This window comes from Saccopteryx leptura, chromosome 12 (assembly GCF_036850995.1).
Source record: "Saccopteryx leptura isolate mSacLep1 chromosome 12, mSacLep1_pri_phased_curated, whole genome shotgun sequence".
NCBI lineage: Eukaryota > Metazoa > Chordata > Mammalia > Chiroptera > Emballonuridae > Saccopteryx > Saccopteryx leptura.
This window is the reverse complement of record NC_089514.1, coordinates 6988601-7004824: the sequence shown is the minus strand read 5'-3', so window position 1 is coordinate 7004824 and position 16224 is coordinate 6988601. Positions and strand designations below refer to the sequence as shown.

Genomic DNA, 16224 nt, shown 5'->3' with positions numbered 1-16224 from the left:
TCAGTGGCCGGGACATCTAATAAATCAATAAACGTGGGGACAGATGGACCTTGCGATCAGACCCGGTGTAAAGGTGACAGAGGCAGAGCAGCAGGGCTCCAGGTCGGGCCAGAAGCAGTGGTGGGCATGGGGGGGGGGGGCAACCCCGTGGGGCGGTCCCAGGAAGCCGTCCACAATGACCGGTGAAGGTGTCTGTCACCGCAGCTCACAGGGCATGGCTCACGGGAACAAGGAAGAAGGCATCCCAGCCCCGCCGCCCCGCACTTCAGCCTGGAGCTCCCGGCGCAGACAGGACCCCCGTCTCCTCCGCCTGGGTCAGGCCACTGGGATCCCCTCACTCATCAGACGCCCTCCAGCCATTTCCAGCTCCAACTCCCGATGATAGCAACCGCTTCAGATCCGGGGAACCCCCAGAATCCGAGGTTCCCTGCCCACTCCCAAGCTGAGGCTCGGCCAAAAAAATTTCCCCGAGCGGTGTCTTAGTGACCATTCAAAACAATAAATGAGACCTGCCTACCACGGACTCCTCCCAGGCAACTCCAGCCTGCCTGCCAGTCCTCCTGGATTCATTAATTTCATGATTAGATATTGTCTGTACGTGTCTATGAGGTAAGATCCCCCCCCCCCACCACCAACTCCTAATTCTATAGAACATTCTTATATGAGAGATGTTCTTGTTGCTATAAAACATCCTCTCTCTGAATAAGAAAGTAAAAAAAAAAATTTCTTTCACTGGTGCCAATTGCAGAGGTTAAATAATAGTCAGTGTAGGAGGAGGCAGGAAGGAAGAGAGGAAGGAAGGGAGGGAGGGCGGGCGGATGGGCCAAGACAGCGCCAACACGCAGTCATCAGCCCGGTCTCTCGATCGCCAGGTACTAGAAAGAGATGTAAGTGACCCAGGATTCAGCCCCCATTCTCAGTGACGTTTACCCTTTCCGAATAAATATCCGCCCAACTCTACCCATTATTATTATTTTTTTTTTTTTTCTGAAGCTGGAAACGGGGGAGAGACAGTCAGACAGACTCCCACATGCGCCCGACCGGGATCCACCCGGCACACCCACCAGGGGCGATGCTCTGCCCACCAGGGGGCGATGCTCTGCCCCTCCGGGGCGTCGTTCTGCCGCGACCAGAGCCACTCTAGCGCCTGGGGCAGAGGCCAAGGAGCCATCCCCAGCGCCCGGGCCATCCCCGCTCCAATGGAGCCCTGGCTGCGGGAGGGGAAGAGAGAGACAGAGAGACAGAGGGGGGGGTAGAGAAGCAAATGGGCGCTTCTCCTATGTGCCCCGGCCGGGAATCGAACCCGGGTCCCCCGCACGCCAGGCCGACGCTCTACCGCTGAGCCAACCAGCCAGGGCTCTACCCATTATCAATTTAGCATAACCCAATGGCTCCAACAGTCTATGGCAGTGGCACGGGCCATATAACAATGAGCAGTTTCCTGGGGTCCCCACCCTGGCATTCCGTGGTCCAGGGAGGTCTCTGTCCGCATGGGTAGGCGTTACACCAATCTGCCTTCTTACATTCCTGAATCTCACCCGAGAATCCAAGCCTTCCCTGAGAAGGTGAGCCCCCAGGTTGAGATGCCCGCCCCTTACTTGCTCGTGATGGACTCAAACTCCTTCGAGGCCCATTGGCTGACACCCCCTTCTGGAAGGTTCCGGGAAGTGCCTGGTGCAACCTCTAGACTCCGAAGGAACGATAACTCAGTTGACTTCTGCACCCATATATATATATTTGGATAGCAAGTCTCACATCTTTTAAAATTTTCCCAACCTTGCATCTTTTGCATACAGTCGGTAATAAATAAATGTTTGTTGCATTTCATTTTAAATAATTAAGGTCATGTCGTTTATCATTCAAATACTAATAAAAAAACAAACAACTTACTTCAGGGTTGCTATTTTTGACCTGATTTAAGACTCTGAGTCTGTTAGGAGTTATTCTCATTTTTTTTTTTTAAAACTGAGTCAAGGAGAAGAAATTTGGGGTGAGGGGGATAGGCAAGGGAGGTAAAGGCTTTGTAGTTTGTAGAATTATTATTTTAGTGCTGGAAAGGCCCTTTGAGATAATGACCTCATATTTTCCCTCATAAATCTGAAATTCTCGGCTATCCTATGGAATTCCTTAATTTCGGAATTCAGAACCCACTCACCTGACTGTGGTGGCTCCTCCCTAGGCCACCCACCCAGGCTTGTCTCAGACACCTGCTCACTGGCGGTTAGATGACACGGTGACGCTTGAACGACAAACCTGCACCCAGACAGGGTCCTAAAAGCCTTCCTTTCCCCGGAGCCTCCTCAACTTCTGGTCTTTGAAACTAGAAATTGCACCATAAGAAAGGCGCCCAACACCCGAAGTGCTAGAAAGAAGAGCAGGACAGACCGGAAGTCCGGCCCAGAGGTGCTTACTCGGTACCGCTTTCCACCATCTGGGTGAGGAGCGAGATGCCGTCCAGGTTGATGAACTCCTGGGCAAAGGTGATGTCCCGGGAGAGGCTGGCCAAGTCCTTCAGGGCCTCCAGCTTGGAGTCCATGCTGGACGACTGGATTCGTTCATGGAGTTGCTGGGCGTTCTGAGCCTGACGGGGGTGGGGGGGCGAAAACAGAGGGAAGCGTGTTCACAGAGGAAACCGCAACAGCAGCAGCAGCAGCAGCTGCTGCAACAAAATTAATGTTTCGTTCGTCGAGAAACAAAGACACACGGGCCGAAAGCACGGCACTGTCGGCATCGGCCAGACCGGCCAAGGGCGAGTCTCCAACCGCAGCGACTCCGCGTGCAGGTCCCGGCTGACAGTTTCACCTCGGGAAGGAGTCAGGTGCCGTCTTTTGACGGGACTCAAGTTTCCACCTCCCGGAGGAGCAAGAGCAGGTGTGGCCGTGAGGAAGGGGCAAACCAAGTGGGGAGAACGTTTGCCTTTCACGTGAAACTATCGTCGACAAGGGACCAGAGGCGCTCTTGCTTCGTTAAGCAGTGACACAAATGTATATACAGAGTGTCTGCCAGTCCAGTCGATACTCTGAGTGATAAAAGCCTACACACCATGTTCAAGAGCATCATTAGACACCTGGACAAGTCTCTCTGGGCTACTGACAACCTTCCAGCACCACACAAAGGGTGCCTGTAATTTTCACTTCTCCACAACATGTGTTTCCCATACATTTGCTACTTAACTGCGTACATTTATACATAAATAATTAGTCGCTTCACCTAGAAATAAGCCTGCTTTGGAAGGCATTGGATTTTCTTGCCTGGTTTTATTTATTTATTTGTTTGTTTGTTTGTTTGTTTTTGCTTAATAGAAATAACCCAACATCGGTAGTCATCATTATTTAACTGAAAACTGCAAGGGCGGCCACGCCACGCCACGCCACGCCACGCCACGCCCCGCCCCGCCACGCCCACAGCCTTCTTCTTAGATGCTGGCTATCTCCTTTGAAACTACATGAGATTTCAGAGACAGGGGGCAACGGGGTGTTTGAGCCCAACAGTGAGGTATCTTCCCCTGAACAGAAACTGATTAGAACCCTCTGAGGGGCCCCATGTGGACGGTAACAGAATGAAGATTGCTCAGTGCAGAGAGGGAGCCCCCACAGGTCCTGAGAGCAGAGGGACATCTACCCCCACAGTCTCCACAGCCACAGGCCCCTCCCTCACTGCCCAGCTCCCCCTACGCTCGGATGGTCTCCCGAGGATAGAAGGGGATTCAGCAGAAAAACCAGTGCAATTCTGTAGGGACCAAGACAGGCGAAACCCATCATGCTCCTGTCACATGGTCAGAGATATACAGTGGTCTTCCATGTGTCATAACCCCTGACATGTTGCATCAGAAATTAGAACGGAAGGAGGAGGAGGAGAAAGAGAACCCTCCCCCGTCGTTCACTGATCCCCAGTTGTCTGGCTAACTGCTCAGACCCTTAGTCCCATATTGTTAAAAGGGGGAGAAGAGAGCTGAGTGAGAATCACTTTAACTTTTTAAATCATTCCAGGGTATGCTCTTCTCTAAAATTCTCAGATGGATAGACAGCATTACATTAACATATATATACTATTAACCCGAGTGACTCACTTTGACTTCCCAGAAAACTACCTTTTGCTCCAAGCAGGAAGGCTGAAGAAATTAAAAACGCTAATTTAAAAAGATAACTGCACACCTTTGTTCACGGCAGCGATGTTTACAAGAGCCGAGATATGGAAGTAACGTAAGCGCCCATCAATAGACAAGTGGATAATGAAGCTCTGGTACACTTATACCAGGGGTCTCAAACTCAACTCAGCATGTGGGCCGCAGAGCAAGATCACAGCCGCTCGGCGGGCCGCACTAGGTCTACAAAAGGCAACTGTTACGCAACACTTTTCTCACTGCAGTTGAAAACAAAAAAAAATCAGTACAACAAGCACAATCGTACATGCAGTTTACTCAGTGTCACAAAACGACCAGAAACTGTAGTTCGCATCACAACTGCTGTTAACTAAGCTAATATCTAGCTAGGATGCTAGAGAAATGAAAAATACAAGTAGGCCCCTAGGCTTACTTAATTTTATCCAAAATATTTTGAACTTCGTGGATTAGTCTGCGGGCCGCACAAAATTGTTCGGCAGGCCGCATGCGGCCCGCGGGCTGCGAGTTTGAGACCCCTGACTCACACAGTGGAATATTACTCAGCCATGATAAAGAAGGACAGTTTGCACTTTGCAACAGCGTGGATGGTCCCAGAGGGTGTTAGGCTCAGTGAGGTAAGTCGTGGTGTTCTTCTCCTTGAAGCCAAACCTTAGTCGTTTCCCGGTGCCTCAATCGAAGGGACACGTTTCAGAAAAAAATGTGAGTTCCCTCAGTGTTTGCTGTTGGGTGAGTTTTCCTTTCGGTTTTGAGGCGCCAGGAGGGGGCGCAGCATTCACGAGACGGGGGGGACTGTGTCAAGGTAGGTAGGTGGGTGGCAGTGAAAAGCTCCCTGAAAGGAGTGAGGACTCGGGCTACGTCCAGCTCCGCTACTGACTAGCGACGGCGCCTCAGGGAACCCCTCTGAACCTCCCCTGGTCCCGTTTTCCCCGTCGGCACACTGAGGCACTGTGGTGAGATCACATTCGAAGTCCCCTCCAACCCACAGAGTCACAGACTGCTTCTCAGGTGGGCAGGAACCCTCATCACAGAGACTTGCGGGGGGGGGGGGGGGAAGATGCGAAATCAATGTCAATCCTGCCTGTGAGCTCCAATCAAAATATTACATCCGACTTCTGGGACATTGTGAAGGCAGCATTTCTCTAGTTGGAAATCAGTCATGCTTTCCTCTCACCTTCTCTAATGTCTGAGTAAGGTGGACGTGAAACTCTTCTTGTAAAAATAAACGCGGGAATAAAAGCTGTATTAAAATATTGGGTGTTGGTAAGGAAAAAACGTGACTTTTTCAGCTTCGGTGGTTGCCAAAGATTACGCTGCCCAGAATTTTACCTGAGCTGTATGCAGATACGTCTGTGCAGCTTCCCATTTCCAAGGCTGCCCCTTCACCATGAAAGGCAGAATCCGCACTCTCGGATTCCACATATCCTCGTGGGAGGCGTACCCCGAGACAGGCAGAGTTCTGTGCATTCGGGGCGTAGCCGCAAACCAGGCAGCCCGGGTTACGTCCCTCCTGGGGCTGACATCCTGGGAATGGTGGTGGGGTGGGGTGGGGGTGGGGGTGAGTAATAAAACAACTTAACAATAAGAAGGTAAACATTGATGAGTTTTACAGCAAAGCCTAAAATTGGGGACTATGACAGAGAACATCTGGTGGCTTTTTAAGGCAGGGCAGTTTTCAGGGAGAAGCAGCCCAAAGAAGTGACATTTATGTAAAGGTCTGATGGACAAGAAGAAGCCAGCCACATGGGGGTTGGGAGTGGGGGGGAGTTGGATTTCTTTCTTTCTTTCCTTTTCTTTTAGTGGCAAGATTTTGTTCTTATGTATATTTTTACCAGTTGTTTTTTTTTTCTTCCAATTACAGTTGACATTCAATATTATTTTGTATTCATTTCAGGTGTCCAGCGTAGTGGTTAGACATTTATTATATAACTTACCAAGCGGTGCCCCCCGGTAAGTCTCGTCCCCTCCCCACCGGGCGCCACCATCGTTACCACAATATCGGTGACGATATCCCCCGCGCTGCACTTGGCATCCCCGTGCCCAGTCACTACCGACTTGTACGTCTTCATTCCTTCACCCCTAACGTCCCTCCTGTCTGGCTACCATCCGTCTGTCCTGTCCCCGTGAGTCTGTCTCAGGGTTGTTTTTGTTTACTTGTTTGTTTTGACCTTTAGAGTCTACACCCAGTGAACAGATTTCTGGGCTACAGGAAGGGTGAGTGCGGACGAGGAGTGACAGGAAGCAGCTGGCATGTTCGGAGGGACAGAAAGAGGACCAGCCTGTCTGCGGCTGGCCGGGGAGGGGGAGAGAGGAAGGCGGAGTGGGGGCATGAAGGGCTGCAGAAGCGGTGGCTGCTAACAGACCTCCTCCCCCACCCCGGACCTGACTGAAAGGATGCATTTAAGTACCACGGACAGATGTGTGGCACCTCCAGGGCCCTTAAAATAGCATGTGCGTTCAAACACCAGAAGCCACAATGTCCCACAGTCGCTCAATGGTTAAATAACTCAAGATGTGGTCATAGGATGAACTACCAGGTAGAATTAAAAACGAAACTTTCAAGCCCTGGCCGGTTGGCTCAGTGGTAGAGCATCGGCCTGGCGTGCGGGGGACCCAGGTTCGATTCCCGGCCAGGGCACATAGGAGAAGCGCCCATTTTCTTCTCCACCCCCCCCTCCTTCCTCTCTGTCTCTCTCTTCCCCTCCCGCAGCCAAGGTTCCATTGGAGCAAAGATGGCCCGGGCGCTGGGGATGGCTCCTTGGCCTCTGCCCCAGGCGCTAGAGTGGCTCTGGTCACAGCAGAGCGACGCCCCGGAGGGGCAGAGCATCGCCCCCTGGTGGGCAGAGCGTCGCCCCTGGTGGGCGTGCTGGGTGGATCCCGGTCGGGCGCAGGCGGGAGTCTGTCTGACTGTCTCTCCCCGTTTCCAGCTTCAGAAAAATACAAAAAAAAAAACAAAAAAAACCAAACTTTCAGAGATGATACGATAGCGTGGGCACACATCCTCAGGACGAGCTATGAGGAGAAAGGCCGGGATCCAATGCCTGTTATTGTTTGTGGGCAGAGGTGTGTGTGTGCACAAGTGTGCATCTGGAATGCAAACTCCCAGGGCGGAAGGAATGCGTCAGACTTGGCCCCTCCACTTCATTCCCAATCCCTAGAACAGCGCCTGGCATCGACTGGGAGCTCAAAACCATCCCACTGAATGAACGAATAAATAAATGAATAGAGATGCACACACATGTACATATATTTGCACCAAAACGACCAAAGGGAATCAGACCGAGACAGGGCCCGTGGTGATTTATGAAATTCTAACAGTCTGCATAATTCTCTTCGCAGCAAGCTTTGCTTTCTGAATTTTCCATGATGCTGCAATACTTTTACATTTGGGGGTGGGTGGGGAATAGACATTGTTGAAAAAAAAATAATAGCCTTAGTTCTGAGTTTTCAAGGAGTCAGCACAAACGAAAAAGGGTCTGGCAGTCGTGTGGGCGATAATGTCAGAATGCAAGTTATTTTCTGGTATTGTTCTGAGGACAGAACACAAGTTTCATCCCGAGCCATTCCGACTGCTGCCCAGAAGTCCCCCTCCCCCTTCCCAGTGTTCTTGAAGGTCCTGATTGAAATTATCCTCAAGAAACTTCCAGGATGGCTCCAGGCCCACGACACCAATTAAGAAGTCATGTGAAAAGTTCTTAGGTGCTCAGGTTCCATGGATATTTTCGAATATGCACCCAGCATTGCCCAGCAGCCCGACTTCACTGCCCCGGAATGTCTGCGCTGTCCTTGCAGATGACTCCCTCACGCCTTTCCTTCTCTCCTTAAACTCCCCGCTTCCGGACACCGGTGCGGGCGGGGGCGGGGGAGATCTTGCCTCACATTTTTTTTCTTTTTCCGAAGCTGGAAACGGGGAGGCAGTCAGACAGACTCCCGCATGCGCCCGACCAGGATCCACCCGGCACGCCCACCAGGGGCCACGCTCTGCCCACCAGGGGGCAATGCTCTGCCCATTTGGGGTGTCGCTCTGCTGCAACCAGAGCCATTCTAGCGCCTGAGGCAGAGGCCATGGAGCCTAGCACCTGAGGCAGCGCCCGGGCCATCTTTGCTCCAATGGAGCCTTGGCTGCGGGAGGGGAAGAGAGAGACAGAGAGGAAGGAGGGGGAGGGGTGGAGAAGCAGATGGGCGCTTCTCCTGTGTGCCCTGGCCGGGAATCGAACCCGGGACCCCTGCACGCCAGGCCGATGCTCTACCACTGAGCCAACCGGCCAGGGCCTTGCCTCACATTTTATTAAGGAAATCTAAGCCATCAGCCTGGAGGTCCATCTCCCCACGTCCGAGAGTGCAGCCCGACCCCTCTGTGCTCCCGCGCTGCATCTTCCTGGTACCGCTTCCTGCTTCCTGCTTCCTGCTTCCTGCAGAGGTCAGCCCTGCCTGCTGCTCTGGACCCCTGCCCCTCTCGCCTCCCCAGATACCCTCCTTCTACACTGCCCCCCTTCCTCCTGTGCCAGCGCGTTCTCCCTCTACAGATCATGCCCAGCTGCAGAAAACTCTAGTAGGAACTGTCTCCAAAAAACAAACAAAAATGTGCGAGCATCCGTTGACCCAATTCTCCCCCAGCCCTGCTGCCCTGCTCGGGGAATGTTCTGGAGGGAAGAGCGGGTGGGACGAGGCTTCCCTGCTCACCCCTACACCTCCAGGATGCCCTCCAGGATGCTCTCTGCAGCTCCGGGGGCGGGGCCAGGGGTCCCTGCCCTCGTGGACTCTTCCTTTGGTCCGGGCAGCCTTCAGCACCCCTACCTCCTGCCCCCTCTGACACACTCCTTTCTCGTGGCTTCTTGGCCAGCTCCTCCACTAAACCTGCCCAGTGTGCCCCGGGGCGCTACAACCCTCCGGTGACCTCGCCCCGCCCGTGGCTGTCCCTGTCACGTACCTGGCGATAGCTTCCCAAAACACACACCTGACTGCCTGGTCGACACGTCCTCCCGGACACAGAACAGGCATCTTAAATCCTTCATTTTTCCCTTCCCCAGCCTTCTGGGCCAGGACCCGGCACCTCTCTTTACCCTGCCAGGGGGGGGACATCGTGCCCACCCTCCCTCCCTCAGGGAGCACCCCCGCCCCCGGACCACAGGCAGCCCAGCCGTCCCCGCCCCTGGCCACCCCGGCGACCTGTTCTTGGGCAGCAGCCGGAGCAACCTGGTCACCGCCCTGCCTAGACGTCTCTCTGGGCTGCTCCTCCCTCAGGGAGGCTCCTAGGACAATGGCCAGAAACAGAACTTGAGACATTTTTCAAGCCTTTTGCAGTTCCTCAAGTCGGTAGAGGAAAGTTGGCTTTAAAACCGTTAATGGTCTTATTTTTGTTAGAAATCTCTGATAACCTCTGATAATCTCTGATAAACTCCACAGAGTGACCGAGATAACGTCATTTTTCTTTCTGCCAGAGTAATGAGCTCCCCAAAATCTGTGTGACAGGCCTTTGGCCTGGATGCTTCCGATAGCCGGTCCCCGAACAAGAGAGAGCAGAAAGGGAGGATTATGCGTACCGCTGACCAAGCGAGAGCAGGTGTCTGACGAGCAGTTTTATTTGACGATGTCCACTCGGTCAAAATAACGAGCAGGAAGCACTCAGGTCACACATAAAAGGGCTCCTTTAAATATCTAACAGTTTGGAATACTAAAGCTTTTTTAGCATAGAACATTATGATTCACCTCTTACATACTGGAGTGACCTTATAATAGTTGTGCATCTATTTATTTAATTAAAAAACAATACCAGCGCATGGTATAAAAATGTATAAGTACTACCAGAAGCTATAAAATAGAAATCAAGTTAAACCAATGTTAACAATTGCCTAGTTGTCTCTTGAAAACGACTGTTATCCTCTGTTCAGCATAGAAACACCTCCTGCCCATGTACCTGACCAGGATCTCTGCACGCAGAAGGCTCTGCAACCTGCTTCTGTCCTCAATACTATCACTCAGGGACGTCTCCAAGGCCACGTCTCGTTCCCCGTGCACACTGCTCTGTCCCAGGGAGGTGACCGAATGCACTGAGCTGGTTGGTGCCCACTGACAGTGACCAGGTTTCCAGTTGTGATTACTGAAAACAGTGATGCGCCCAGCCTGTGTGGATGTGGGGCTGTGGATGTGGGGGGGTGTGCTCTTATGAATCCATCCGTTGGATAAATTCCCAGGAGTAATGCTGTCACGACAAAGACACCCATATTTTAAACTTGGGAAGACACGGCTACAATTGCCCTCTAAAGAGGCGGTTCCCATTCACACTCTCCACACCACAGCATCTTGCCTCACACCTTGATTATCGAGGAGTGCAGATCTTCATCTCTTTAAGAGAGAGATTGCCCTGGCCGGATTGCTCAGTTGGTTACAGCATAGTCCCCCGTAGGCAAAGGCTGCCGGTTCGATACCCCGACAGGGTACGTACAGAAACAGATCAATGTTTCTGTCTCTCTCTCTCTCTCCCTCTTCCTCTCTCTCAAATCAAGAAATAAAAATTTTAAAAGAGAAAGATAGAGAGATTAAGTTTCTTCTTTCATGTATATTTATATATCTATGTACTTATCTATACATATATACCTATATACATCTATGGCCATAGATCTATACATATGTCTCTACATTTATATTTATATTTATATAACTTATATTTATCCTGGCTCTGCCTACCAGGATCAATAGATATACAGCCATAAAGATTGACAGAGATAGAGAAAGACAGATATATAGAAATATATATATATATATATATATATATATATATATGATTTGTGCTTATACATTTTGGCCATCTGTTTTTGGGGGGGAGTTTTCCTATTTATTTATAATTCCAGTACATTGAGGAATTAACCCCCTCCTTATCCTGCATAATGCCAATTGTTTCTCATTTGCTGTTTTGTTTTTTTTTTATTCTTTTTTGTACTTTTCTGAAGCTGGAAACGGGGAGAGACAGTCAGACAGACTCCCGCATGCGCCCGACCGGGATCTACCCGGCCGCCCACCAGGGGCGACACTCTGCCCACCAGGGGGTGATGCTCTGCCCCTCCGGGGTGTCGCTCTGCCGCGACCAGAGCCACTCTAGCGCCTGGGGCAGAGGCCAAGGAGCCATCCCCAGCGCCCGGGCCATCTTTGCTCCAATGGAGCCTTGGCTGCGGGAGGGGAAGAGAGAGACAGAGAGGAAGGAGGGGGTGGGGGTGGAGAAGCAAATGGGCGCTTCTCTTGTGTGCCCTGGCCGGGAATCGAACCCGGGACTTCTGCACGCCAGGCCGACGCTCTACCGCTGAGCCAACCGGCCAGGGCCTCATTTGCTGTTTTTTGACTTTCTTTTTGGACTTCTTTCCAAACTGAAAGCTTCGGTAGCTTTTATGTTTTGGTTGTCAAGTGTATCCATCTTTTTGCTCTACAGCTTCTGGATTTAGTGTCGCACACAGAGAGGGTTTTTACACCACAAGACTGCCAACAGATCCATCGTAAGAATATTTTTCAAGCAAAATTTCGGGAAAGTGAAACCGATGGTTTGGCCACCCCAAGCCTCTTCTCATAGAACAGAATGTGTTTACACGGCGCGTCAGGCGACGTGTGACCTCAGTCACAGTCCCGTCCCGTAGCTGTTCCGCCCGTGGCGGGGAGGACGTCACTCTGACCAGCTGCACTATTGCTCACTCCCCGGACCCTGGCTGTGCAAACACACACACACACATCTGCATGCGTCTCCTGGGCATGCTCATGGCTGTATTTGCATCATAGTGGGGGATGGATAAAGATATGACACCTGAGAGACACACGTGTTTGAGATGGCCACTCGAGTTACTGTCCAAAGTGTGCCTTGTGGAGCAGGACCCTCAGCCAAGCACAAAGGCTTCTGTAAGAACAACAATGCAGGTTTTATTTGTTGGTTTGTTTCAAGATCTTCTTTGATTAATCCTCTATTTAGCTAGGAACAACCCAGAAAGGGTTGTTCTAAGATAGAAGAATACCGAAAACAAATTCATCAACAAAAATCAACCAAAACATCACCTTTGACAGAGTGGAGGTAAAACTCGGCACAACGGCACGTCGTTACCTGAAACATGCGTGTGCGTCTGCGTGTGCACGCGTGTGATGCGTGCGGGTGCATGTGCATTCTTGTCTGGCGGCAGAGACAGTTCAGCCGAGGTAGACAAAGGGACTGGAGAAGCTAGTAAAACACCAAGCGCTGCTTTCTTTATGACGCTCTTAACACTTCCTAGCTAAGTTGTTAGAGACAGTTATTTTTTTTTTAAACATATTTTTAGTGTCTATGTAAAAAGGGAAAGAGTTAGCATATGTTGGGCCACATTTTCCAGTTAACCACGAAATAATAAAAAATTATCTCCCGGCAACAAGTGAAGTTTACAAAAAAAAACCCAAACAAACCCCAAAATATCTTGCTTACACAGTAATTCCCAATTCTAAAAAATGTGGCTGTAGCCACAGCAGAAAGTTCTGGGTTGAAATGCAGATTCCAGGACCCCATTCATTCCTTGATATCATAATTCAGCTTCCCGGGAAGGCCCGGACATCAGCATTTTTAAAGTGCCTCCCAATGATTCCTGTTTGGGGACCCCTGTTCTTCAGAAAATGGGAACCTGTCTTCTGTAGGCGGTCCCTGTCTTATAATACCGCTTTGGGCATGGGTTTGCCCATCTGTCCCTCACCCTGCTCGGACTGTGAAGGTCACTGCTCAATAATGTCCCTCTACCAAACACCTAGCCTTCTCTCAAGTCGTGGCTTGGCACTGTGAGAATTTTGTTCATCAACACAGGGCAATAAAAAAGAAAACTGACTTCTTCATCAGCTTAGAGAGGGCCTAGATTTAAAAAATTAAAAACAAACAACAACAAAAAAAACCCTGAGCCTTTCTACATCTTAGATGGAAAAAAACAAAAAAACAAAAAACGAAATGTACTCTCTCTGCCCAGCAAGCCAATGAGTAGTTACAGCAGGCTAAACAGGAACTGTAGAAACCGAGAGAGACCACGCTCTCCAAAGGTCAAATTAACATGAATTCTTGCTGACTAAAGAAAGAAAATCAATGCTAAATCAGACAAAAATGTCTCAGCTCATCATGTAGCCACTGAAAAATGAGCAGAAAGTATAATTACCATTAAGAGGGAGAGGAGGCACCGGAAGGCAGCCCAGCTAAGGCGAGCCACGCGCACCGCTGAGCTCATCACTGTGTTTAGGTTCAAGATGTGATTGGGCAGGATGTTTAGGAGTTTTTAAACCCCTCTAATATAATTCTCAACAAGAAGAGTGTGTGGTAGTTACAGTACCCACAACTTAATTTTAGCCAGATGCTTTCCCCAATCTTTAAACTTATTTTTAGCCCTACCACATGGCTCCAGTAGAAACTGAAAATGAGAGTTAGACACAGCTTTCATCACATATGTGGAGTGAAAATAGTAACACTTGGTGTATTTTGTGCACAGTGTTTTTTAGGAAAGCAACATGAGGCGCTGTGAAAAAAAAAGATACTTTAAATATGCTAATGGCACTACCTAAGGTATCTGCAAGCAAGGGAGAATGAGGAAGATAAGCTGTCAGGAGTCTAAATACACTGTGGCGTTCTGTTCGGCAGCCTTTTATTGGGAAGACTTTGTAAAGTGTTTTACCTACAATCAGCGGTCCAAGAAACAGTGTCAGTGCAAATATTTCTTAAAACTACATTTTTATGAACTGTTACAGTAACTGGCCAAACTAGAAAATGCTTAAGCTCTCTCTTACACACACACACACACACACACACACACACACACACACACACACACACACGCAAACACACGTACACTCTCCGAATGAAGTAATAGGCTGTCCTCCGTTCCGTTTGCTTTGTTTGTTGTGTGGATTTGCTCAGATGGCATGAGGTGGGCTTGGGGCCCCGTGGAGAAAAAGCAGTCAGTATCGGCTGAGTTATCCCACCCGTAATCTAAGAATTGTTGGCATGACCAGCCAACGAAACCCTCAAGTCCCATTATTTGCCCTGGACCTGGAACCAAGGTTTCCTCATCTGGAACGGGGCATTCCCGATTACTCAGAGTCTGCACGGGAGGGCGTTCCAGAAACCCGGGGTGTGCCACCACAAGTCACCTTCAAAAATCAATATCCACAGTCACACGCAGACGAACGGGAGAGCAAAGCGTTTACCGGACAGCCAGAGGCTCAGAGCCACTTACTGGAGATGTGGTTAACCGGAGGATAGTGCCATTTTTTATTTCGTAGCGATTCTGAAAAAGAAAATAAAAATCTTTGTAAATCTTCAGATAGAAAGTTTGGTGAGGGAGAGAACAAAGGCGAGTATCATCTTAGTGGAGACCATAATAAGCGTTCCTATGATTCAGTGTCTCCTCACATGAATAGTTTTTAATTATTTCTGCAAAGAGCTTTAAACTGGGCCCCAGATGTGCTAACTTTATATCAAATCACAGACAGCACTTGGCACAGAGGAAATGAATATATATCCAGAGAATGGAAATATGGGACCTAAGAATAGCAACAAAAAAAAAGTCATTTTGAAAGGTTTTTAAGGAACCATGGCTTAGTAATTCTACTAACATATATTCAGGACAATTGAAAACATATGTCCACACAAAAGTCTGTACACAAATTCATAACAGCCCCAAAGTGGAAGCAGTCTGCTGAATGTCCATGAACTGGGGAATGGATACGGAATGTGGCAGACCCATTCAATGCATTCAGTGGAATAGTACTCGACCATGAAAGGGGATGAAGACTTGATACACACTACAACAGGAGGCACCTTGAAATCGACACGCTGAGAGGATCCGGACACAAAGGCTGCGTGCTGCAGGATTCCATTATTGTGAAATGTGCAGACAGGCAAATCCACAGGGACGGAGCGCAGCTTGGTGGCGGGGAGGGGGCGGGGGGGGGGGACAGGAGGGGAAATGGAGACTAAGCCCTAACAGGTACAAGGTGTCTTTTCCAAGTGGGTGAAAATATCCTACAATCGATCATGGTGATGGTTTCACAGCTCTATGAATATACAAAAACCCACCGCATTGAACACTTTAAAAAGGTCAGTTCTGGGGACGGTGGATTATGTGTCAGATTGGTGGGGTTTTTTTTTTAAGGTTATTAAAGAGCTTGGTGTCTGGTCATTTATTAAGTAGCTCCAGCTGCATGCTGCCTTCAAGTTAAGAACAAAGAGCAGAGCGGAGCGGATCCCAAGTCACTCATGTCTACACCGGGTGAGGATAGACGAGGTGAGTGTTCGGAAGCCCTCAGCAGCATCTTCGGTGCAGGAACTTGAATTTCACCAGCAGTTGTACTTTCTGCCACCAGAGCATGTAGGCACCATATATACTCTGCTTTCGCAAGGGGACCTCAGGGGGTTGGGGACGGGGTCACACTTCCACAGCCCCTCCCCACCCCTGCCCCGCCAGGAGCACCAAGGCCAGGAGGTGAACAAAGGGCGTGATGGCTCATTCTGCCGCCCGGTTGAAGACAAGCCGCAAGCGAGGAGGTGCTCAGGACGCAGCAGGCGCACCAGGCCCTGGGACATTTCTCAGGATGATGAGACGCAGAAACGTGCAGAAAGTCCGCCCCCTCCCTCGGGCGTCAGGCCAATACCGCGTCCGGAAGGAAACCTAATCTGAACACCTGGTACCAAAGCACAGGCAGGCCTGACAGCCCGGCACTGCCGGGTCAAACCATTTCTGGGTAATTCCAGCCCAGGCGAGAGCATCCCAAGCCAGACGCCTTGGGCCGCCCATTGAGAAAGCAACCTATTCATTACAGAAAGTATGAAATGAGCACCTGGCCGCGGGCTATACCTCGTTACTGCTCAGTTTCTAAATGAACTGAGAAATACAGTGTGTCCGTAAAGTCAGGTGCACTTTTGACCGGTCACAGGAAAGCAACAAAAGACGATAGAAATGTGAAATCTGCACCAAATAAAAGGAAAACTCTCCCAGTTTCATACCTATTCAGTGCAGTTCGATGTGGGCTCACGCACAGATTTTTTTAGGGCTCCTTAGGTAGCTATCCTGTATAGCCTCTACAGACTCGTCACTGACTGATGGCCTACCAGAACGGGGTTTCTCCAC

The 16224-nt window shown here is 50.0% G+C and overlaps 1 protein-coding gene across 8 annotated transcripts in view; it reads right to left on the bottom strand.

Annotated features, from left to right (window-relative positions):
* ELMO1 (engulfment and cell motility 1) overlaps positions 1 to 16224 on the bottom strand; it is a 505561-nt gene that overhangs the window by 347535 nt on the left and 141802 nt on the right. For 6 of the 8 annotated variants that reach the window (XM_066353938.1, XM_066353942.1, XM_066353943.1 and 3 more), the window contains 2 exons: positions 14332 to 14382; positions 2412 to 2581 (listed from right to left, as the gene is read on the bottom strand). In XM_066353938.1, coding sequence (XP_066210035.1) covers positions 2412 to 2581; positions 14332 to 14382 — 221 coding nt within the window. Of the gene's footprint in view, positions 1 to 2411; positions 2582 to 9050; positions 9181 to 14331; positions 14383 to 16224 lie in introns of those variants that run through there. The other 2 variants (XM_066353945.1, XM_066353944.1) reach the window with 2 other exon arrangements.